At 40.1% G+C, this 25,192-nt stretch overlaps 2 protein-coding genes across 8 annotated transcripts in view; one reads left to right on the forward strand and one right to left on the reverse strand.

Annotated features, from left to right (window-relative positions):
- The window catches only part of NT5E (5'-nucleotidase ecto), a 32,377-nt gene extending 13,857 nt beyond the window's left edge, over positions 1-18,520 (forward strand). Inside the window, exons 5-12 of the mRNA XM_030447565.1 lie at positions 2,324-2,546; positions 7,784-7,972; positions 10,305-10,502; positions 12,012-12,163; positions 13,526-13,634; positions 14,439-14,588; positions 16,060-16,260; positions 17,833-18,520. Of these exons, the coding sequence (XP_030303425.1) occupies positions 2,324-2,546; positions 7,784-7,972; positions 10,305-10,502; positions 12,012-12,163; positions 13,526-13,634; positions 14,439-14,588; positions 16,060-16,260; positions 17,833-17,990 (1,380 nt within the window). The 3' untranslated portion in view covers positions 17,991-18,520. The remainder of the gene's footprint in view (positions 1-2,323; positions 2,547-7,783; positions 7,973-10,304; positions 10,503-12,011; positions 12,164-13,525; positions 13,635-14,438; positions 14,589-16,059; positions 16,261-17,832) is intronic.
- A 1,762-nt stretch (positions 18,521-20,282) lies between these two features.
- SNX14 (sorting nexin 14) overlaps positions 20,283-25,192 on the reverse strand; it is a 52,140-nt gene continuing 47,230 nt past the window's right edge. For 5 of the 7 annotated variants that reach the window (XM_030446889.1, XM_030446882.1, XM_030446885.1 and 2 more), the window contains 5 exons: positions 24,250-24,414; positions 23,078-23,173; positions 22,297-22,388; positions 22,099-22,155; positions 20,283-20,489 (listed from right to left, as the gene is read on the reverse strand). In XM_030446889.1, the coding sequence (XP_030302749.1) occupies positions 20,448-20,489; positions 22,099-22,155; positions 22,297-22,388; positions 23,078-23,173; positions 24,250-24,414 (452 nt within the window). In that variant the 3' untranslated portion in view covers positions 20,283-20,447. The remainder of the gene's footprint in view (positions 20,490-22,098; positions 22,156-22,296; positions 22,389-23,077; positions 23,174-24,249; positions 24,415-25,192) is intronic. The other 2 variants (XM_030446887.1, XM_030446883.1) reach the window with 2 other exon arrangements.

A 25,192-nucleotide genomic window follows, 5' to 3' on the forward strand; every position in this document is an offset into this window, starting at 1 on the left:
CAGCAGGGATGATGGCTGGGGGGATACAGGGAGCAAGGTACAAGCCACACTGCCAAAGGGTCAGCTAGTGCTTCTTTAAGCAAAATTTGGAAATTCACATCTCTAACAGAAGGGTGGGGATTACTGGAATGATTAGAAGTGAGATACAAGAGTAGGGTTGCAAACAGGATGAAGGAGGGAACATGAGTCATGGAAGTTTCTACAGGATGGGGGCAGGAGCCACGGGAGGACTTAGGGCAGCCTGGCAGCATTGGAGGTTTGTTCCACAAATGGGACAAATTTCTTTTTTTCAGTTTTGTCCTTTTCTACTTTATATCTGTTATCACCCCAAGCCTATTTTCTCCTGTTTAGCTAGGCATTGCCTTCCAAATTTTCTGGACACTAGCCTTGCTTTTTGGTGTAATTAACAAAAGCCAAGTTAAGTACTGCCAAAGCAGTAATCGTAGGGGTGTTAGAAGTCTTCCAGTTTTACTTTTAAGTTGCATCCTTCTGTTAATCTGTGTCCTGATTTTGAAATATTTTTCTCTTGGTTTCCTGTGAGAAGAGGCGTTATATTATCACATACTGTGTGCCTGGATTTTTCTGTTTGTCTTCCCCTGTGATTTACGTTTATGCTGGCCAATGCATTCAGATTTGGTGAAGGGATATTTGCACTGGTACAGAATCCTAGAAGCTCTGGGTATAAGCGTAGTTAGGCAGAGTACAGGAACCCCAAATCATCTGCAACCTCCTCTCCAGAGGAGGAACTGCATCAAAAATAAAACTGTATTATTAGCCAGCAGTGATTTCTCATGAACAAGAGACTGGGTAACTTCCCACACCAAGGAATAAGTTTTTATCAAAGCCTGTAAAGTGGTTGGTTGCCTTTTTTTTTTTTTTTTCTTTTTAACAGCAAGATAATGACAGTTAAATCCAATTCAAAGTTTTATTTGCACCTGTTTTTTTTTGTTGGGTTTTTTTCATTTTGTTTTTTGTTTAATGCAGCAGCATGCAAAGGATTTGGCTCCTTCTCTGGGGTGTAAGTAGTGTTCTCACCAGCATAAGCAGGAGCACTTGGTTGCCAATGCAAGTTATTACCAATATCTCAATTTTTTCCAGAGGGCCGTTGACTACCTGCCTGTGGGGATCAAAGGATTTGAGAGTCTTTGTCTCCCCAGAAGAAAGACACTTGCAGGCAGCTGGTTAAACACTGAGCTTCCCAGCTTTGGTCAGAATGTGATCAGGATTAATATCATCTGTTTGGGAAATAAAAGTTGGAACTATCACATAGGGATTGTTTATCTAAGCAGAGCAGAGATTTGGCATAAGTGGTTTTTTGTTAATGACTGTGACTTTCCCCACTAAATCTTCAGAATGAAATTATGAGCACACTTTTGTCTGGAAGAGTTGACCCATTGACTTTAGCACCGTGTATGTGATCTGCTCCAGTTGCCACCTAAAAACTTGTACCAAGCTGTGCTGTTACCATGTTTCTATAGAAAGATCTTTTCCTTCACTAACACCTAAATGCATTACAAGGTTTTTGCATGCATTGTCCTCCTGCAAAGTTGTGGTCTGTGGAAAATTTGCTAATGCCAGATTTGCAGGCATGGGCATGTGGCAGCCTTAGGCTGAGCATGAAAAAGGGGTGGGTAGGAGAAAGTTGCACAGTCCTTTAAGGTAAGTCCATTTTTGTCTGCTTAGCCAGCACAGAACAAATAAATGTTCTCCTCTTGTTGGTATTATCTTGCTGATAAATAAACTGGACTGCTCATTCTGTGTGAAAGCCTTGGCACTTCACAATGTTGTGTTCCCACCTGCATTTGTGTGCACAGACCCACTGTGGGTACTGTGGGGAGATTCTCCCTAGCTGGTCAGCAGTAGAGCTTCTGCTGTGTATTGATATTGATGATATCTAGAAAATTGTTTTCTTTTTACATGTTTAAATGTAACTCCTAACTAAATGTGAATTACATGTGCTTTAAAAAAAAAAAAAAAACAAAACTGTAGTTCCAAACACAAGCTCTTAAAATGCATGTTTTATTTAAAGGTAACAACTAATGTCATTGTTATTTAACATTGCCTTCAGTATGTTTGTAAACTATGTGTTTTCCGTACACAAAATAAGTTTCCTTTTGTGGTTATTGTTAATCCTCTCTCTTGCAGTTACAGGAGGAAAAGCCAGTGGGTTTTAATCTGGTATAGAGTTACAAACACTTATTTAGATAGGGTTTAGATTTTGACACAGACTTTGTTTCTCAGGCATACCTTATATTTTATTTATGGGAGTATTTAGACTGAATATTGGAGTTAGGGTCTTATATTTTCTTGTTGCTTTTCACAGGCATTGGGGAACCATGAGTTTGATGAGGGTGTGAGTGGATTATTAGACCCTCTTCTTAAGAATGCTAATTTTACAATCCTGAGTGCAAACATCAAGGGCAAAACTCCACTAGGAAATGAAATGATGAAGTATGTTAAACCTTTTAAAATAGTGCATTTTGGCTCAGAATCAGTCGGAATTGTTGGCTACACTACAAAGGAAACTTCTTTTCTTTCACAGCCAGGTATGTTTTCATTAGTATATGTTTTAGATACTTTTAGTGTATGTTTTATATAGTTCTACTGTCCTTTGTTACTTTTTTATGACTTTCCCACTTCTTTGAATCCAAAGATGAATGCTGTGAGCTGAAAAGTGAGAATTTTGTAGTTTTATCAGTATTTACTTTGTATTATGCAACTTTGTATCTGCCTGATTTTTAAAATGAAGTACCGTTAACATTAAAAGCCATTTTCAGACAGACCTGAATTATTTAACATCAACGAATTATCAAAGAATATAAGAGGGTTAGTGAGATTGCAGGCGAGGTATGTGGGCCTTTTAGGTTTTATTGTTTGGGTTTTTAAAATTATATTCTTTTGCATTTTATTGTTATTTACTGTTTAAATGAATGTCAAAACATGAATACAGCATGTCTCTAGAGTGAAATGAGTTCAAACCAAGACATTTCTTTGTGTGTTGAAATTTTGTTCTTGGATGCCCACATGCTCAAGCAAGGAGAGCTTCATATGTGTTTTTGAAGCAGAAGTTGCCCAAGATGTTTTTAGCTTCTCAAATATTTCCAGAAATCAGACTAAAGAAGGAACACCCATTCAGCTTTTACCACAATTGCTTCATTCATGAGTAAAATTAGAATTGATGAGGAAAGAGGCTTCTCAATTTCTGACTATTTTTCCAATGTTTAAGGGGTTTTGGTTTGCTGAGGGCTTTTTTACTAAAATAAAATGGTCTACTAGAATGAGGAACACATTTAATCAGCTGTAGGAGATCTGAGTCACTGCCTGCTTAAAGTTCAGCTGCCTTCTGACAAAATCAAACTTTCTTCCTTGATTTTTGCAGTAGGGATGCCACGAGCACTGGTGCTTAGACATTTTCCACATAGAAAACTTAATATTATTGTTTCCCTTTCAATCTAAGTAATAAATAAGCATTGCATAGCTTCCTTCAGGAAAGGAATAGTCAGCATTTTGAAGCAGCATTAGAATGCAAAAAGCTGCTTTTCTTCCTGTGCTTTTTAATTCCTACGGTGTATGTTTAAATTATCAGGAAGGGGACATCTGGGGTCAGACTAGACTTTTGTATCACTCCTATTTTACAGTGATGTGGTTTTGGAGTCTTTTTTTTTTTCCCCAGGGAAAATGGAAATTGATCTGTGTTTTATGTAGGCAATAGAATTTCACCTGTGCTTGAGGGCATGGGGGTTGATACCATCTGACATCACATTAAGTTTGGAAACTGGGCAGACAGCTGATACTTTTCTTCATTAAGGATTAATAAAATAGATCTCAGCTCTTCTTCCAGACTACTGTGTTGTTGCAGTGGGGTCATCAAATGAACAGTCTTGCAAATATATTTATTAGAGAAAAATTCAGTTAGTGCTGGAATGATTCTTTGAAGCATTTACATACATTCAAAATAACATCTAGGCATCATATTGAATGCTTTGGCATGCTGAGATAGTATAATGGAGACCACAACTGGAAAAAAAACAGTGTTAATAGAGAAGGGTTTTTAGCTCCATAGATGGAGCTGAAGCAGCCCTAAGCTAAGTATATCCCACAGTGTAATTGAGCAACAAGCAAGTCAAATCCTAACAGCAACTTTTATAGCCATCAGAGTTTTTCTGATTTTCTGCTTTGCCTCCTCAGCACTTGGGACCTTTGAAAATGTGAATTCAGGATATGTTAATATAACCCAGTGACTATATGTCATCCCTGACCTAGGAATCCTTCAGACTGATAAAGCCATGGCAGAGATGGCTTAGTGGCAAAATAATTATCAAGCTACTTCCTTAATTCAGTTAAGAAGATACACTGTGAATTTTAAATTCAGCACCTTGCTTATCTCTACACACTTCTTCCAGATGATTCAGTTTTCTCAGGCTTTGGCGTGCTGTACACTCTTAGGGCATTCTCAAGGCAAACAGGAAGCTTGAAAATGCTGGGACATGAATTCCTACGTGACTACTTGCAGTGGAACTCTTTTGTGAGTGTGATTTCTTCTATTGGTAGATCTCAGCAACTTCCACATAATTATGAAATTACAACTTAGGTTTTTCATAGCCTGCCCACGGAGTATAAAGTCCATAAATCTCAGTGTTTCTGTTGTGATGGAGCAATTAACCTCTGATTAAGGTTCTGTTAATGCTGCTGTTTGGAAACCTTAGAGATAGGGAGCTCCTAGCACAATTTCTAGATTCTAAACAATTTTCTGAAGTTCTCTTCTGTGTTGCTGTATATCTCAGCTAAATACACAGTACATTTTTTAGGGACATCCTCCGAGAGTTGTTCTCAATTTGGCATGTAAACAGAGTTTTCTATGTACTTGCTTTGCTCTGATAATCCCAAGACCATCTTTCTAGTATTTGATGGTGCCTTCTCACTTGGCTTCAGTTCTTCAGTGATGCTGTAAACCCTGCAATAGAGTTACTGTCTTCATCTGTCCTGAGAGATGCCACATACACATTCAGTGCTGTGAAATAATACATCTCATTTTGTCCACTGCCTTTTCGTATAAGGTGGAAACCCAAAGCTGCTTACTTTGTAACCCTACTGGCAGCAAATGTTTACTAAAACTATCAACTTGGCAGGGCTTTCTAAATGGGTATTTTAAATGCCATTTATTTATTCTGGCTAGCTTGTGTAATGTTTCTAACATGCAGCCAGTTCTTCTTCCTTGTTCGTTTATAGCACAGTTTGGATGTTTTATCTGAAACTCTACCCCATCTCTAAAGAGAAGAGAATGTCACTTCAGTTTAATGCCTTCAAAGAGGAGTGGAATGTTGACATAGGCAATGACGAACTCTTAAAGAAGCATTTTATTTCCATTCAGATTGTTCAGCAAACTGTGCAGTTGAGTGCTAAGCAGTATATTGCTTTTTGCCTTTTTTTTCCTGAGAGAAATGAGTGCTGTGTGATTGCTCTTAGTCGCCCACTGTATGACTTCTGAACCTGCTGGCCCATTTCAGCTCAGTTAGAGGATACAAAGTGGTGGGAGATGCCATGGCATGTGGAGAGGGGTGCCAGAAGCCCCTGCAGCCCCCAGGCAGGGATCCCTTCCCGAGGGTGAGGTGGTGGCTGTGTGGGTGGCTTTGGCAGTGCCACTGCACTACCCCAGCTCTGGTGGCTGCCTGTGTCCTGCCAAAACTGTCACAAGGGAGAGATGGACTTACTGGCATGGGACAAGCCTTTGTTTTCCCTCATTATACAAGTAGATTTGGTTTAGTATGGATCAAAAATGAATAATAATGTCTCCAGTGTATGGTGCATTACAGGCTGCAGCAACGTAGAGGGGTAATGGAATGGGTGCTGATGGGGAGAGCTTGGTTATCTTGGGCCACCTGGCTGCATGCCATGGGAGAAGTTAGCCTGCAGGCAGCTGAGTGCTAGCACAGCTAGCCAGCAGCTTTCTCTTGCTCTTTGTGTAAAGAACTCAGCTCTCTTTGCAGAACTGGTCTCCCACACTGTGGTGTGCATGGTCATTGCAGCTGGTGACGGGTGATGAGCTGAGCACATGAAGGGCCTGTGCTCAAGGAGCTTTGCTCAGGTTTCCATTTTTGTCAGTAACTCTACATCAAGCCCAGCTTCTGTCAGGGACAAGGATGTACAAAAAGCTGGTGGCTTCCTTCTGCCTGGAGAAGAAAAGCTAAGGGGGAACTAAGTGCAATCCTCCATAGTCTTAAGGGGGTTTATAGAGAATACAGGGACAGATTCTTCCCAGAGGGGCACAGAAAAAGGACAAGGACAAGAAAGAATGGGCTCAAGAAGTATGACAGGAAATTATGGTGGGACATGAGGAAATAATTTGTCATGGTAGAGGCAGTTAAACCATGAAACAGGTTTCCCATAGAGGTGGAATTTCAGCTTTCTTGAACAAGATCCTGGACACCCTCATCTGGCTTTGAGTCCCTGCTTTGAGTGGGTTTGAGGCTAGATCATCCCCAGAGGTCCCTTCCAACCTCAATTAACTTCTGACTCTTTGATTCTAAGAAGAGGTCCACAGGAAGAAAATGTGGGGATGCACTGAACAATTCCCTCTGCAGTTTGCAGTACAGAGATTCCCTCTGGCAGTAACCGAACCATTCAATGGGTGTGGTGGGGAACCAATTTATGTAACCCTCTTTTATCTCTCCCATTGTAGCAGCTTCCTCTTCATTTCCTGAGACGTCTTGCACTGGATTGTGAATTCGTTTCACTCCTCTGTTTGTTATGAAATAATGTAAATCTTTTGAGTTTAAAGGTATACTTTGAGCTTGATGACAAAACTCTGCAGGAAGGAGAGGAATTAGGTGGAGGGGGAACTGGCAGAAATGCTACTTGGTTGCCTCCACCAGAAGGTTTAGGATAACAGTTTGTTGACTGTGTTCTTTATGCTTAAAACTTTGTCAGAGAAATCAGCCTCTTAGAGAGGAAGCCCTTTTCTGCAACCCAAAACCCTTTGCCTGGGATAAAAGCACATGTTTATCTAGTGCTCTTGTAACTGTTTGTCATGCTAGAGTAATTTCAGTGGGCATGGAAACTTTGCGGAAAGATTAGGAGTTTCCCAACATTGTGGTCCAGAGAAGATTTCTCCTTCCTGGGCTTTCCATTCTTTATATTCTCATTTCAGGACGGCAGCTCAATTGTGTGCTGGGTTGCATTGCTACTAGTGAAAGTATTTGGCATTAGGCGAGATAATTTGTGTGTAAAAAGGCAGAGTTTAGTGCAGGACTTGAAGAAGCTGCTGTTTAGAGCCTCAAGGGGCAGAGGGAAGCTGGGAAAGAAAGATTAGAGTGGGATAAAGAGATTTAACCTGGGAGAATACAGAAGATCTCAAAGAAATATTTGGGCAGAAAAAAAGCTTTATAGTACAACACAAGTTTTTATACTCAGACACTTACTGGTGTAATTACTTTCTCTAGTTAAATAATAAAAGCCATTAAATTTTTGATCCCACAGTTGGTGTCACTGGCATTTTTTTATGGAGTTACAACTTGTTTAGTATAGGCAAGGACACACAGCTCAGTGCAGGAATGTTGCAGTAGTTGAGCACACAGGTGCTTCTGAGAGACTGGAGAACATCAGACATCATCAGCTTGAGCCAACCAAGGGAAAGCCACTGATATTCAAAGTTGCATTAATTTTATAAAATAGAATCTGATATCAACTTGTTTAGGTTTTGGTTTTGCTTTGTTTTTTTATAACTATTAATTAACTTACCTAGTAAATGCATTCATGCTTGTTTTGTTGTTTGGGTTTTTTTCAGGGGATGATGTAATATTTGAAGATGAAATTGAAGCACTGCAATTACAAGTGAATAAACTTACTGCTATGGGAGTAAACAAAATAATTGCTCTGGGACATTCTGGTTTTACTGTGGACAAAAATATTGCCCAAAAAGTGAAAGGAGTGGATGTTGTAATTGGAGGACACACAAACACATTTCTCTATACAGGTATTTTACTTACTAGAATGTTGCTTCTGAAGCAAAGCTGAAACTGTTTCTCCTTGAGAACATTCACAAGTATGGGTTGCTGCTGGCTGTATTGGACCAGATCCATAGCTGGTACCCATCCATAACTTCCATGGAAGAAACTAGTTCAAAACAAGCTGTGAAAAAGATGTGCCCTGACTCACTGAAAGGTTCCTTACTGCTGGGGATATTCCAGGTGGCCTGAGCAAAGCAGTACAGAGGAGCAAAGGTAGTAGGGTGGCTAAATTACTACCAAATGTATTGTGCCTCTTTCATGCTCATATATATAAAGGAGTAACTAAGATGTTTGCAATTAAACTTCCATGTGACTTAACCAAAGTCAAGCATGGGCAATTCACAAGGCCTGAGAGAACACACAGGATGGGCTGGCAGCCTTCAGGTTAAGGACCTCAGTTGGGACTGAGTTCTGGTCCCTTTTCCAAGGGTTCTACTGTTTTGATAAAGCAAATTTAACTTAATATATTGACACTGAAGAGGTGAGAAGAATGAAAAATCAGAAGTATCTGGGGGGAGTTATACCAAAACACATATATCCACTCATTTAATTAAAATATGTGCACATTAATTCAGTTTCTTTGGGGGTAAGATGAAAAGTCTTCCTTACAGGAGGAGCACATCTATCTAACAACAGAATAATATAGTGATAATAAATCCTGCAAGAAATTATCAGTATCAGAAAGTATTTCCTCTGAAAGCAAAGAATGAACACAGCTCTGGACAAGCACTGAACCGTGGGCAGCCAATGTAAAGTAAAGTGATGATCAGAGAGTGTAACTTTTGCTTAATACTCGCTTCATTTGAGGACTACACAAGGGCAGGAGGTCAAAAGCAGTTCCTTCTTCAGCTCCAAAAAACCCAAAGCCACACGCATAAATCCTGCAAGGTTCTTATTAGCTACAGGGCTTCTTAAATTCTTCCTAAAATAGACATGGAATAGTGAAGAGGTTTTGGTTGCCACCAAGGAGCTAATTGCCTGGCAGGCTGAAAGCAGAAGACTCATTCTTTGGTTGATTTTTTTCCAACGTGCAGTGTGTGACAGCCATCCTCCCTGGAGGAGAGGAAGGATTAGAGATAAATATGGATTGTATTGGAGTTGTAGGAGGAACATTTATCATGCTGCTTACCCCAGGATTTCACATTTCATTTACAGCTGTTTATGTAAGGAAACCAGTTGTTCTGGGAGCAGTGGAAGTTAAGAGCCTGCTTCCCTCCGGATCCACTCCCCCATGCCCACACCCCACCAGCACCTCAGCTCTGTGTGGCTGACACAGGGATGGGAAATACCTCCAGCTTTGGACAGGAGTGAGCAGCAGGGTCTGGGGGTGCTGCCCTGCAAGACGGGGTGCCTCAGAGCTACCCAACCTGGGTTTTGGCTGACGACAGTGTAGAAATACTGATGGGAATAACAGGGGGGAGGAACACTACTACTCAGATAGTATTGTCAAGGAGACAAGGGGAAGGCTTGGTACCCTTGGAACAAGCGTTGTGCCCTCTACTTTGCTGCTTCCCTCCCCTTAAATTGTTTCTAAATCCTGGGGTGCCCTGTGCTGATTGAGCCGAGATCTCTTCTCTCTGTAAATGCCTTGCTTTAATCTGTTTCCAAGTCCTGCATCTAATCACCCTTCTGGCTTTGCAGGTTGATAAGAGTTTTAAATCCATGGCCATGTACCTCTAACACTAATGAAGTTTGCTTTTGCAGAGGGCTTGCAACCTGTCTGAAATTTTGGAGGCTGTTTGGTGTAGTAAAAACCAAATCAGCTGGGCGTATGTGCAGGAGCTGCTTGTAGGTATTCTGACTGCACTGTATCAATAAAAATAGTTTAGACTTTTTCATATCAACCAGTGGTATGTATGTTTTACTAACAGCCTCATTTTCTGTCTGATATAATGTAGAATAATGCAGAATAATGTAGCTAGTGTCAGGGTAGCTGACAATAGAACTCCTCAGCCAAAGGCTGGTATGTTTGCCTTACCGAGAGGTTTAGATTGAAATAATAAGAAGGAAAATTTTCTTTGTTGCTGATGTGATATGATGTCATGCAGGAGTGTCCTGTCCCAATTTAATGAGCACCACAGTGGTTTTTCAGAGCTCATGGCCTGAAAACAACGTTGCCTCTTGTGAAACAGCATAACTGAGCAGTCAAATGTGTGCTTGTCATCCAATACGTTCATTGTTGCTTCTGCTTAATACCCTACTTGGCTGTTTTAAGGCTGAGAAACAGAAATGTCATTCTCATAATTCCTGGGAGGCTACATGAGCTGAGGACCCACTTTATGTGCTTGTTTTGTGCAGGCACCCCGCCCTCCACTGAACAGCCAGCTGGCCCCTATCCATTCATGGTTGACTCAGATGATGGGAGGAAGGTGCCAGTTGTACAAGCTTACGCTTACGGAAAATATCTGGGTTACTTAAATGTTACGTTTGACAAGAAAGGAAATGTAGTTGAAGCAGTTGGAAACCCCATCCTGCTGGACACCAGCGTTCCCCAAGGTACGTGCACGAGATGTTGGAATTTGCCCGCAGCGCTGCACTGGGATTCCAGCGTTGTTATGTGGGATGCACAGGGCAGTGCTGCAGAATTATTCAGCTTGCAGTTCCCTTCCCTGCAGGGCTCAGGCCCTGTTACACTTGTACCCATTTGCCTCTGTTTCTCTTTCTCTTTGAACAGGCACAAATTCAGAGTGTGTTTTTGTGTACTTAAAATCACTGAGTGTCCTTACACAGAAACTCAGGCAATATGTTACCTTACCATTTAACAGAGCCCTTTTTAGCCAGCCCTGTAATTATTATTTACAAGTTTATGAGGACTGAATTACACCAACTTGCCAGAGGATGGGTTCTTCAGAACAGAGTTTAGGAAAGTGGAAATGTTCCAGAAAAAAAAAAAATTGGAAATGTGCCAAATTGGATTTGTGCAAATGTGCTCTAATTTGCACACCTGGCGATGTGCAAATGTAATATCCAAACCCCACAACTTCTTGTTTTCAGTTTTGAGTGTTTCAGCTCAAGAAACTGAAAGAACTGTGAGGAGAAAAGTCTCTGTTGCTTTCTGTGTGTAACTCTGTCTGAGCAGTGTTAGCTGCTTTTTGTCATCTCTGTAATTACCTGGGGTTGATTCTCTAGTCTTTGCTGTATGAAGTTCTGAGCTCTTACCAGACTTTCTAGCTTCTACCAGAGTATTTATAAAATAAATACTTTAAAAATTATATTCTTATTTACTGTGTTATTCTCTGAAATTATGTAAAGAGACTTTACATTCTCTGTCTGATATCCATAAAAATTCAGATACATAGGTGCTCTTATTTAATAAATGTTGCTGTTGCTGGCAGTTATATGGCAAATAGTTTAAAAATAATAGCTGATATAAAACAGTTGTGACATTATCTATCTGCATATACAAATATCTTTGTATTGTTGGTTTCTTTCTGAAAGAATTAGATTTGCATTAGTTATGCACAGATGTGCATAGAGCATTGATTTCTATAAAGGGTTCATTACTTGACATTGGTATTTGAGCTGGTGTTCCTTTTAGCACAACATTAAATGAGAGGAAAGTATAATTAGGAAAACAAAAGAGATTATGTCAAGTAATCTCTTGACGTAAAACGTCGTTTGTGTATTAAAATTTCTCTCATCTGTCAGGGAAGGTGCTAGAGCCCCGTTGTCAGAGGCTAGAACAGGACTAACCAAAAAAATTAAGTTCTGTATAAGAGAGAACCTTGCTGTGGCACAGGAGTAGCTGTTCATTCATTTGTCCTGTCCTGACTGCCTCTTTTACAGTCTTTGTTTGAGGTGAATGTAGATGTCGTGTTGCTTGAAGAGCCTTTAGGGGAAAGTGTTACATTTTAGAATCCCAAAGAGCAGGGTTTTTTCCCTAAGCTTTGTATTCACTTTGTGTCATTTTATTTATTTATGCTTATTTTATATATATTTTTATTGTATATAATTTTTTTTTGTATTTTATTTATGCTTATTTTACACTTTTGCACTACTTTCTAGATGAGCACGTTAAAGAAGAAGTGGAAGAATGGAGGAAAAACCTGGGGAATTATTCTGAAGAGATTGGCAAAACAAGTGTTTACCTGGATGGCACAAGCCAAATGTGCCGTTTCCAAGAATGTAACATGGGAAATCTCCTTTGTGATGCTGTGGTAAGACACTGCCATCACGGGTGGTGATCACACCTCAGTGTTACTCCAGAGCTATCAGATGAAACACTCCCAGGCTCTGAACTATCCATCCATGCCCGGGCTCTGTGCTGCTTTCCAGCACTGTAGTATCTACCATATCCCTAGAAAGATCTGGCAGCAGCAACACTATAATTAATCTTGCTTTATAGAGGAAGGAGCAGTTTATTCTTTGGGTAGATCCTCACGTAGAGGCTTATTTACAGCTGGCCCTGAGGCTGTGGCTTTAAGGAACACAGTGGTCCAATCTCAGAGCCCATTCCTTGAGCAAGGAAGAGAGCTCAACCTCCCACCCCTCTACAAGCCCCCTGCTCACAGAAGGTACCTTCTTGCCTCATCATCACTCACTGGGCTCTGCTGTCACCCTTTTTTAAGACACCAGCCCAGGAAAAAAATCTGTGTGGTTTTCTGACGAAAAAACACTGATATGAATTGTCCCCTTGAAGAGACTCCAAAAGGTGCCAGCTGAAGCAAGGGAGGGGGGTAGGATGTACACACCAAGGCACAGAAGACATAAAATCCCCTGGTACCCCAGCCCACAGGGAGCTGCCAGCCCTTGCTCCATCCTGACAGGTAACATTCACATCACATTTAGAGGTGTGAGAGGTCACTATTCCACTATTTCCAGGAGCTGGTTTTGATTATTTTACCTTCCCACACCAGCACCAGTTCCTTTGGGTGCTCCAGGATAAAATGTTCGCTAACAGGACTGTTCCCAGGCAATGAGCACTACCAGGAATGTCCTGCAGCACTGCCACTAGGTCAGGAGACAATTAATAATCATGAGTTTCCATTTAGATATTTCTCCAAAGCTCTTCATGTGGTTAAAATAAAATAAAATTCTTAAAATTTTATTCCTAGAACATGGGCTGGTTTCCAAATTAGCTGAAGTTTTGAGAACTTGCATACAGTTCTACTAAAATTGCAGTGCCTTATTTTTTGCTTCCTGCTAGACTTTTTTAGGTTTTTATTTGAAAGATGTGGTGCTTTTGAAGCTTAAAGAAAATAAATTTCAGAACTCTGTAGATTGTCTTGCTATACATTTTGTCTTGGGAGGACAAATTCTACTTGAGTTAAATCGATGTCTCTAGAAAACCCTCTGCAGTCATCAGTAGGTACGTGGATTGCTCTTCATGGTCTTTGCATTACCAGTTCTACTCTTCCTTTCCTCTCTGGTGCCTTTTTTAATAATACACTATTTTACAGTGGGGCTAAAGATAATGTCAAAGAAGATATGAAAGTTTTCTCAGATTGTATTTGGTGTAAGTTTCCAGAGTCTGGACTAAGTGAGGATGAAAAATCAGTTTAAATGTTTTCCTTTGGTAGCTTTATGAGAATGTTGGATATCCAGATAAAAAGTCATGGAACCATGTTTCAATGTGCATCCTGAATGGAGGTGGGATACGATCACCCATTGATGAGCAGAGCACTAATGGTATGTAAAATTACAAGGTGAATGATAACTTTATCAAGAAGGAAGAAATCAAGTTATCATGTAAACCTGAATCCAGTGTTACGTATGGACTTGTGTTGATAGGATTTGCACAGTGTTTGGAAGCTATTTCAGGCTTTCCCAAATGGTCATCCATCATTAGAGCCCAGCTGCACTCAGGCTGACATTAACAGAAGTTGTTAGCATTGTACACAAAGCTTCTTATAATTTCCCTCTCTCTTTGCTGCCTTAGAACAAAGAAAGAGGGTGGCTATTTTTTTGCCTCCTGGTGTCGGAGGTCATATAGAATATGGTCACTGGGAGGCCTCTATAGACTGATGTAGAATAAATGTATTTTGGGTTTTCTGAGTGCTAAGGTCTTACAGTTCTTATTTTCCTGGTATCACATAAATGAAAAGTGAAAACAAACAGGTTTTTACATTTTAGCTAAATCTTTCTGTGGGTCTACATGAGCAAATCTAAAGCAGTTGGAAAATTTACCTTTGTAAGAACATCTCTTTTTTTCATCTTAATCTGGTGGTGTGTAATCTGCTTTAGTAGAATTATTTTAATACCAATACATGCAGTTACATCAAACTCAGGTTTATTGGTCTTGATAGTTGCTGGATGATAAAGATGCAGGCCCTTTGACTGGGACAAGATCTGTGTGATCCTCACCTCTGCTGGCCCTCATTTTCTCAAGTTGTATTTGCCCCGTTCCTTGTCAAAACCATAATGCTATAAATGATCCGAAAATATCACTATAAATTAAAAAAAAAAAAAGTAAAAAAAGCCTCATTCCCCCAGGTAGCATTACTTTGGAAGATTTGCTGTCTGTTTTACCCTTTGGAGGTCGTTTTGATCTGGTAAAGATAAAAGGCTCCACTTTGAAAGAAGCTTTTGAGCACAGCGTGCGCAGGTACGGGAGCGGAAGCGGAGAGCTGCTGCAGGTGGGAGGTACCTTTTCTTCCTTCCTCTTCTCACTTTTCGGAGCCAGCCATCCCTTCTGTTGGCTGTATTACACCTGGAAGCCTCTTCAAAAATGTCCAAAAAAAAAAAAAAAAAAAAAAAATGTCCAAACTCCCAGCCCTGTTCCTCACAGTGCTGGCTAACAACCACTCTCCATCCTGCCTATGGAGCTGCTGCAGCACACAGGACAGGGCTGTTCCTATCAGCAGAGACAGGAGTCTCCATTGGTTCAGTAACCTGGAATGGCAGCAACTTAATGCTTCAGTTAATTACGGGAAGATATAATTGAGTCAAGCTGTAACACAGTAGTAGCTACAACCAACTCTTGGTTTTAAGTTCTTCACTGCCAGCCTAACCTGAAGCCCCAGACTGGATGTCTCTGCCAGTTACTTTTTTGCTGTTACCTCATGGTTGCTGATAGTTGTAGAGATAGCCCAAGTAGACTGTAGAAGCTCTCCAGTGAATTCTAAATATTTTAGAGATGAACAGTCAATATTAAAAACACACACGCTTCTTGAACTGCAGCTGCCCACATATTTACCCAGATGTGCACTAGGCTGCAGTCATGTTTATTCCTGGGCTCTCTGCGATACTGTGTGGATTTTGTTTATTTAGCAGAAAGGTAAAATGTCAGGAGCAGGGGCTGAGGGATTTTTGCCCCCCCTCCAGGCTTTTCCCACTGTGTGGCCTGGTGATGGGGGGCTCTACCCCTCCCCGTCACCTAGAACCCCCCCATACCAAGGATACAGCTGATGTCTTTCATATGATCACCAGGAAGTTACCAGGTTCTTGGGTGATAAGGTAAAGCAGCCCTTATGCTCAATCCCTTTTCATAATAAAATAAAATATATTACTGGGAGCCCTGGAAAGGGTTGTTCAGGAGAATATCCAGAGCAGGAAGAGCAGCAGGGTTGGAAGAGGCTCTGTGCTTTGGATAAGCTTTAGTAGCTTTCTGATCAGCAAGTTCTTGGCAATGTTATGGACCTAACTCTCCCCAGGATTTGCCTGGGGACAGCTCCCAGCTAGCAATATTACTGCTACAGTGAGTAGAAACCACTTGCTTACCTTTCTTTTTCCAGGACATAATAGCTGCTAAGTTAGAGTCATTTGTTTTAAAAGAAGTAATTTCAGCCAAGAAGGTAGGGGAATGAGAAAGCATGTGACTGCAGAAACAAGGGAAGATGTTTCTATCTTTCAGTATCCTAATCCCATGACTCGTAATTTCCTTCTGTGAAGAAGTGATGAAAACAGGGAAGTAGCAAAGGTGGGAGAGTAGTTCAGGAGTTCTCTAATCTAAAGCTGATTACTGGGCAAAGAAAATAGGGTATTAACTGATATCATTGAGGAGAATATAACCCCTCAGTCACATAAACTAACCTAAAGAATGGTGGAGGATGCTGCTTCTAGCCCTATCAAATAGGCACTGCATGAAGTGTCATTCAAATGTTTATTTCCATAGGCATCCATGTGGTCTATGATCTCTCCAGAGCCCCAGGAAGCAGAGTTGTTAGCCTGGAAGTGCTCTGCACAGCCTGCCGGGTCCCAGCCTACGTCCCACTCCAGATGGATGAAATCTATAATGTGACTCTTCCCTCCTACATGTTATTTGGAGGAGATGGGTATCATATGCTACAAGATAAAAACCTGGGATACACTAAAGGTAAGGATGGGCTCCAACAGGGTAGCAGAATAACAATTCTTAAAAGGATGTTTTTATAGTTATAGACATTTCAGACTTTTTGCTTTTTACCAGATAGATCAAATTTGCTTCTCATCTGACTGCTCTGCATTGCAAGTTCTGATTGTAGCCAGCAACTGTGTTCTTTTTCAGTTAAATCACAAAAGTTTCACAGAGAATCTAAGCCTTGTCAATTCAGCACTGCTGCAAGAGCAGTTCTGATATCATGGTAAACCACAAAAAAACCCCAAAAAGCACCATGGATTATATGCCTTGCACTTAAATTATCACTAAGCAATGCATCAAAAAAGAAAGGTGAGATTTTCTTTATGCCTCAAACTTCCACTGTATAGAAGCATTTGCAAACACAGAATCATCACCTCTACTACCAAGAGCTGTGCAGCCCAGGGGAGCAGCACAGAAGGTGAGGGGAGCAGTGGGGAACCCCCAACTCGCTCACTGGGGACTGAACCTCCCTCTCCTGAAGCAGAGGGGCTGCAGGCAGCAGCACCCAGGGTGCTGACAAGACACAGCTGTGGAGAGGCAGAGGAGGGAGGGTGTCCTGTTGCTGCCTTAAGATCCTTGGGAGTAGCATGCAAACTGTTGAGAAATTCAGCATTTGTAGAGCTGACACACACATATTTGAGGACAAAAGGAAACTTGAAAATGTTTTACAAATTATTTCTGAAAACAGCAAAAGGATGTAGTGTTGTATTTAAAGAAAAGGTGGTAAAAGCCTGCTTTCCTTTTGGACCTTGATTACAGGCTCCTTTTTTTTGGTTCTATGGGGTGTTTAAATTTAAAATTGATCCTAACAAGTGGGAATGGTGTTTCCAGTCAAATTCAGTGTAACGCTCACAAATTGGGAGCTAGGGCTTTAGTTTTCATTTAAGTATCTCCTAGTGGAGAAATAAATCCATACAAACAAAAATCATTAGGAATAGCAAAAGAGAACAAGTTGACAGGTTCGAGTAGTCTGGTATGTCAGAGGAGCAAAGCTGTAATTATTTCCAAGGTGGAGGTCTTGGACTTTTGGATTGTAAGAGCATGGATCAGAAAGGGCTCCTATGTCGTGGTTGGCTGCACTGCCCCAAGGGAGTCTTCCTCTGTAGAAAACCCACATCATATTTTGTGTACATGCAGCAGCACACAGGCTGGAAATTCTTCCTTAAAAAGTTAAATTTGAAAAGGTTTAAAAGGATGCCTTGCCAGCTATGTAAGTCTCTACCCTAAACAGGAGAGAAACTACCTAAATCTGACTGGAAGTTACCATTATAAAGAAAGATTCACATAAACAAGCCAGGCAGTGGAAACAGAACTCTTTTTTTGCCCCATAAAATACAAGTTGCTTGCAAAATGTCAGGCTACAAACCACCCCACATGGTTCATCTGTGCACAAGACTCTCCACACCTCTACCCTGCCTGGACAGCAGGCTCCGAGTCAGAATGACAAACCATAAAAGCTTTGGTGCTTCAAGACTTGTGCTAAAACTGCAGTTCTAGATAGGTTCTGAAGTTTGGGTTGAGAACACTTTGTCTTGTTTGTTTGCTCAGGTGAACCTGATATTGAAGTTGTTTCCCGTTACCTCCAGAGAATGAAGAGAGTTTACCCAGCAGTTGAAGGTCGAATCAAGTTTTCTTCTGGAAGCCTTACTGAGGGAAGCCTTCCCCTGATTTCTGTACTGCTCACTGTAACATTCCTGTGTACTTGAGGTTTGCTCACTGTGTTTTTGTTTAGAGGAAGGCAGGAGGAGAGATGGTGCTGATAAAGGGAAAAGAGAACCATCCTCTCTTCTTGCACCTTAAATGAGTGTTTAGGTTGCTGCATGCCAGCAGCACAAGCAGTTGTCTTTAATCTGGTGGAGTCATTGAAGGACATGGGGTAGAATTCCTGACTTCCCTCAGGCTGATTCAGCAGGTAGAAACAAACACACACAACCCCTAATGCAGTGTTTCAAGAAGCAAAGTATCAGTGGTTCTTAATAGGATTTTTTTTTAATTTGTCAAATTCTTTTAGATGCTTTATGTAGTGTCTTGATTAAGAATCTGATTCCAGTAGCCTAACCAAGCTTCTAGAAATTGATGTATGTTATGTGTATATACCTTTGTGATCTTCACTCAGAGTTAAGGCTTTAAATTTAATTCTACTTTGCTTCCAGTCATATTTATCATACCTACACCAGTGCCTGGAAAAAAAAGCTGGAATAAACTCAGTGTCATTAAAATCAAGAGGTCGAGTTACGTGCAATTAAGTAAAATGGAAAACTTTTTTTTTTTTTTTTAATATGCAGCATCTCACATTTTCCATTAAGAAAGGGTGCAATGAAAGCTTGATTTGAATTTGATCCATCTTAACAAATTGAATATATATATATATATATAGTAACTATTTAATATGAAGTTTGGGGACTGTATCTAGAGTGAGAAGACAATCTGTGAGTACAGCTCATATGAACATGCTCCTTTTTACACTTTCTTTCCAAAGACCGAAGCACAGAACTCCTGTGCTGTGTATCAGCAATGCTCAGCAAGGATGCTGGATACACACATCACTCCTGCAGCACTTGGCAACCTTTGGAAGTTGCCTAGTAATGGGATTTTTTTCAGCATCAACTTGCATTATCATAACTGTGATCACAACTCAAAAGCACATCTCCTCTGTGTGAAGGCTGTGTTTAAAAAATACAGTTGTAGGAGTATAAAACCAGAAATGAGATTTAATGCAAAGTACATTTTCCTGATACTTTATGAAGGAGTGATTGCTTATAAATGACAGCAAAACTTATTTTTCTAAGATCATCCACATCTGGAATTTTGACAACATGTTCCCATGACATTTAATGCTGTATTAAACTGATGCTCAGTGTTTTGAATAAACCTCCTTTGTTTTTCTGGAAAGCACATGACCCAAGCTCCTTGCCTCTTAAATTAAATGCACCTGCCATTTTCAAGAAGAAGGAGCATCAATTATGCTTGAATTTCAGGACCTCATTAATTTCTGCATAAATTTAAGGGTTGCTCATTAAAAGATCTGGACTAAACAGCTCTGTTGTGTTAGAACAGGGAGACAAGCAACTTGACACACTACTAGATGTAACATGGCACTGATGATTTGTCACTGCCAGACCCTCAAGTTAATTAACTTAAAGAATAATCAACATAAACCAGGAACAGAGAGTGCACTTATGGGCTGAGCTGTACCTGCACACCAACTTCTGCAGAGTTATAGCAACCCAGAGAGAAGTAACACTTTTCCTTCTTTTGACACACAGAAGGAAAAGGGGTGCAGAAATAATACAGGTAAATAATGCAAACTGCATTGACAAAGAACATTCATACTGCATTAGATTGGTTTTTAAAAGAAGAAAAACTGATGTTGTCTGGACAGAAAAACTGAGGAGTTTCTACTAAAACATCTCTGTATTGTTCCGTGAGTGAAACGTGTTCAAAATCCACGTAGGAAAGTCCTTCCCAAAGTCTCTTTTATAAAGGCTGGACCAAAGATTTTTTACAGGAAAAAACTTAGAAAAACTTATTTTGTGCTAATAATTTTTTTTGGAAAATGCTATGAACACTCACATCCTCTTTTCACACCCATTATTATTTTAAGAGTGCTGTGGATTTGAAGGTCAGACATTAAATAAACCACACACATGGTTTTCCATGGCCAGGGAAAGCATGAAGGCCAAAGGTAGATCTGAGATTGTCTGTATGCAATAGATTGAACTCTCTAGTTCTGTTTAAAAAAAAAAAATAGTAAAGTTTTTAAAGACAGTTAAAAATAGCTTCATGGGAGCCTTCTACTTCCAAATAATTTTTTCTACACATCCTTTAAGAAAGACAACCATAACTGCTCTTTTACTACAGTGTATGTTGGCTGGTCTCCCAGCCACCTTATTTTATGTAATCCTGTAAATCCACACATATGGATTTTTGGGAAATTAATTAAGGCTTTTACTGACAATAGCTGAAACAAATTTTAAATAAAAAGTACAGATATATTATTTACTTGTAATCGGTATTAAATTTTAATGTCTTTATTCCATGAAGAGATTATTTTTTAGAACTTAAATTTTATGTTATTTACAAGAAAATATACAATGTCACACATCCATTACAATAGGTCACAGCTGTTTGTTTCTACTGGGTGTCCAGCAAGGTTCCTGCATTCACATCCAACATGACATAGAGGTAGCTTCCTTTGGACCCTGCTAAAGAGAAATGGAGAGAAAAATGGACTTCTTAAGTAGAAAAAGACATATTTACATAAAAATGACTGATCTGAGAGGCAGTGATTATTGGTATTGGTATTGGTATTGGAAAGCATCCACTCGAAAAATCAGAAAAAAATTAGAGTTAAGAGAAATGAAGGCTACTCCTCTCAGGGGTTTTATGCTATTTCTCAAAACAGGTATTTTCTTCTTTCTATGGAAGTTCTTACCTCCCCCATTGCTAACTGCTAAATGTTCTTAACACAGCAATCCTCAGCTCTGGAAATTTCAGTGGCCTGATATTTTTTTAACTGCACTGCTTTCCTCCCTCTGCTAAGAATGCTTTTCCTGTCTCACCTATCCCTTTTTTTTTTGTATCCTGCCTGACAGACTTCCCAAGGATCCTGCCTGCAAGTTGCATCAAAGGTAAAACTTATATATGAGGTATTTTTCAGCTTAGAACTTGCTCACTTATGCATGCTGCCACTAAACACAGTCTATCTGCTGTGATATTTATATATACATATAATATATATATATATATCTCCACACTGGAGGTGTCCTCTGTTACAAGTCCCAGGTTACCAGATCTCAAGAGTGGGAAGCAGGCTGACATCCCTGCTAGTGAAACTTTCCCCGTTTCTCCCATTGCTGTTCCCCAGGCCCAAGCAGTGCTCAGAACAAAACTGCCCAGATGGTTCAGTTCTCCCTTTAAACGCTGAACAACCCGAAATATTTTTATTTTTCTTCACACATTTTGGTATCAAGCAACACAAAAAGGGACAATCTGTTGAACAGAGAGAACCCTCACTGGAGTGATTTTCCCCTCCTCCCAGTACAATTGATAACTTAGTCATATAAATAAATACATATATATATATATATGTGTGTATATATATACAACAGCTGCCATTTTGAAATCACAGAATCATAGAACAGTTTGGTTTGGAAGGGACCTTAAGGATCATTTAGTTCCAACCCCCCTGCATGGGCAGGGACACCTCCCACTAGACGAGGTTGCTCAAGGCCTCATCCCACCTGGCCTTGAAAACCTCCAGGGATGAGGCAACTGCAGCTCCCTGGGCACCCTGTTCAGTGTCTCACCACCCACACAGTAAAGAATTTTTTCCTAATATCTAACCTAAATCTACCCTCTTCCAGTTTGAAAACATTCCCCCCCCCCTTGTTCTAGTGGAGATTTTAGTGCCCAAACTAAGAGAAACCCTCCTGCAAAAGATTCTCAAGAGAAATGCTGAAGCTCAAACCTGAGCTCTGCATGGAGGAATCTCTCCCTACATCAAGAAATATGTAAAACAGAGTGGTTATAATCAATCAAAAAGGCACAGAGATCTTGACTGCTAACTCCTCTGTCCAATTCTACTTAAAGGCAACTCAGCCATACTGTACACTAGATAAATGGGTATAAACTGATTTGGAAAGAGCTGATTAACAAAACCATAAATAATCCAGATTTCAATAATTTTAACACACTAACAGAATACAGACTTTAGATTAGTATGACAAGGGAACAACAGCAAAAATGCACCAGCACCAAGACTCACTAGCACCTTGAAGAATTCTGCAGCTCTTGAATGGAGTTAGCACATACCTTACTCAGCTCTGGAAAGAGTTCTTGAATCGCTATGTCCAGCAGAACGTAAGTTAACTAAAAGAAAATAAAGAAAGGCAATAGTACTTCTACTTTCCACTTCTAGCTCTGAATTAGAGCTCACTCCTCTGCTATAGCCATATGGTCACTTCAGGAAATCTTGTGCCACGAGGAAAGTTTCTCCTGTGTTTAAGTTACCTGTTTGTTGAGTACTGGTTGCTGCAGTCCATCAAACAGAAGCCTGATGCCTTCGTATCTAGCCTCTTCCCCAATGCATTTGCCTATTAAATCTAGACCAGATACCAGCAACAAATACACAAGTCATTAGGAAGCACTGCAAAACAACTATACGATGCAGTTAGAGAACTGCAGTAGTTTAAACAAAGGCTTAAATTAAAGGAAGAGTTCAAATTGTATCAAAGTGGTGAATGGAAAAACACTCCTTTGGTTCCTCAATTTTTACTCCCTTACTTTGGGGCTGCACACTGAGATAATTATTACACTTTTTATAAAATCAATGTATTGTCCTAAAACATTGTTTAATAAACTACTAGCTGAAATTTTTAAATTCTTTTCTGAATAACCTAGCAAATGGACCCTTCTCTCCTATTTTATACAGTGTAAGAAGAACTTAAGATTTATCTTCTGGCTTCATGGTGTGCTTTTTTTAACCCAAACTTCATGTGGATAAAATACAAACACGGCAGCAGCCTAAACATTAAGAAATGATGGTATTAAGTATGTATGTAAAGCTCTTTAGTTCCATCTTTATTAATCACTGTGCTAAACCCTTAGTCAGCAACAGGGAAGTGGTGAAATTGAATTCCTGGGTTTTTACAGTTACAGCAGTGTTCCTGTCGACTCAAATCTCAGTAGCCTTAGTATGCTGTGATTTGGAAATCTAACATGACTGCATATATGGGTTATCCATCTGCTTGAACAACTAACCATACATACTTAGAGTTAGGAAATACACAACCTGGAATGTATCTCATCATCTCTTCAAAAGTCCTCTTTGCTCGCTTCTGTTTATCCTGGAGAGAGCGAGGTTCGGTGTTCTCACAGAACACAGCGTCTGCAGTGAAGACACATTTATTTTTTATTTTTTAAAAAAGAGTCTTTAGGCTGCTATATGTGTTTCACATTATGGCTTTGAAGTTGAGCTGCTTTTCTGTGAGATCTTGACTGGAAGGGAATCCTTGCCTTGACAGACTAGCCCCATTGAATCCAAAATCCCCCACCCCTGTGGAGGACAACCTTGTGCAAAACATTTGTTTCCATTCTTTTCACATTTTTAAAGCACTAAATCTCTAGGTTTGGAACAATTCTGCTTTAGGTTACTTGTGGTTTCCTTACTTACAATCTCCCTTATGCTTCCAAAACAGTAAGTGGTATTTATTACCTGTCTGGAACTGTCAACAATTTCAGATTTAACTGTGCATGAAAAAACAAGAATTGTTCGTCAGAGATATTAGGCACTCAGCTTTGGTTTAAGGACTCCTTTCCTTTTTTGTCTTTCACAAGCCTTTTTTTTGGCTTGATAAGGACAGAAATGTCATGATCCCAGCAATCTGACCAGATGTGTTGTTTAGATCACACTGCAGCCCAAAAATACTTCTCTATGTATGAGGTAATTTTAGTGTATTTGAGGTAATTTTAATATATAATTTGAATATATTTTTTTTAACCTTTGTCCCCTTCCCTTATGTCAAGAAGGTCAAGAACACTAAAGCCCCTGCACAAAAGACCACCACAACAATGGCAAAAAAAACCCCTACCAAAACAAAACAAACCCCCCAAAAATTAACAATACAGAGCTGTGATGTAGCACACAAGTGACAAGTAATTTAAAGACTGCATGAAATACTCACTCTGATACACTAAACTGCTTGTACTCTGTTTTTCTTGTTCTTTGCACACCATAGCAAATTACTCTATACATGATACTTTTTTTCTGCAGTCACCATGGAAACCCAGCATGGCTGACACAGCACCTTTCCTCAATGAGCTTTTGGAATCTTTTTACAGGCCCACTTGATTTTTAAAACCCCATTAGCTTTAGTCAAGCTCTGCAAAGTCTAGTACTTGGAAACTTACTTCAAACACCAAACTAAAGCAGTGTATTTTGACAAAGATGTAACTTTTACTGACCTCTCAGCAGTGTTATCAGAGAAACCAACCGGTGCTCCTGAAATAGCTGTTCTAACTTATAATGCAAATAATAGTCAGTGTACAGTTCCAATGTATTCTTGAAGAGAATTCTTCCTCCCATCAAGAGGTGATGCAGCCAGTCAGGAATGCGAAACACTACCCTACCTGCAAAGTTAGCAGTAACACACACTTATAATGTTCTAAAAATGATTAGAAAGTCACTTAATTCAAACAAAAAAAGACTGCAAACAAGCAACTCCTATCTTGGTTTTCTTAGTGTAACAATTAAAAAACACTTTTCTTCAAACTGCTTATCAAATACTTAGAATCATAGAATCATAGAACTGGCTGGGTTGGAAGGGACCTCAGAGATCATCGAGTCCAACCCTTGATCCACTACTGCTGCAGTTACCAGACCATGGCACTGAGTGCCACATCCAGTCTCTTTTTATATATCTCCAGGGATGGAGAATCCACTACTACCCTGGGCAGCCCATTCCAATGTCTGATCACCCTTTCCATAAAGAAATTCTTTCTAATATCCAACCTAAACCTCCCCAGGCACAACTTAAGACCATGCCCTCTTGTCTTGTTGAAAGTCATCTGGGAAAAGAGACCAACCCCCACCCAGGTACACCCTCCTTTCAGGGAGTTGTAGAGAGTGATGAGGTCTCCCCTGAGCCTCCTCTTCTCCAGGCTGAACAGCCCCAGCTCCCTCAGCCTCTCCTCATAGGGTCTGTGCTCGAGTCCTTTCACCAGCCTAGTTGCCCTCCTTTGGACCTGCTCCAGGACCTCGATATCCTTCCTGAACTGAGGGGCCCAGAACTGGACACAGGACTCGAGGTGTGGCCTCACCAGCACTGAGTACAGGGGCAAAAAACTTGCTTTAATTAATTTTAATTTGTTCCCAGGGTGTACAAGCAATCCAGGCACATCTGAGAAA

Source organism: Calypte anna, chromosome 3, assembly GCF_003957555.1.
Source record: "Calypte anna isolate BGI_N300 chromosome 3, bCalAnn1_v1.p, whole genome shotgun sequence".
NCBI lineage: Eukaryota > Metazoa > Chordata > Aves > Apodiformes > Trochilidae > Calypte > Calypte anna.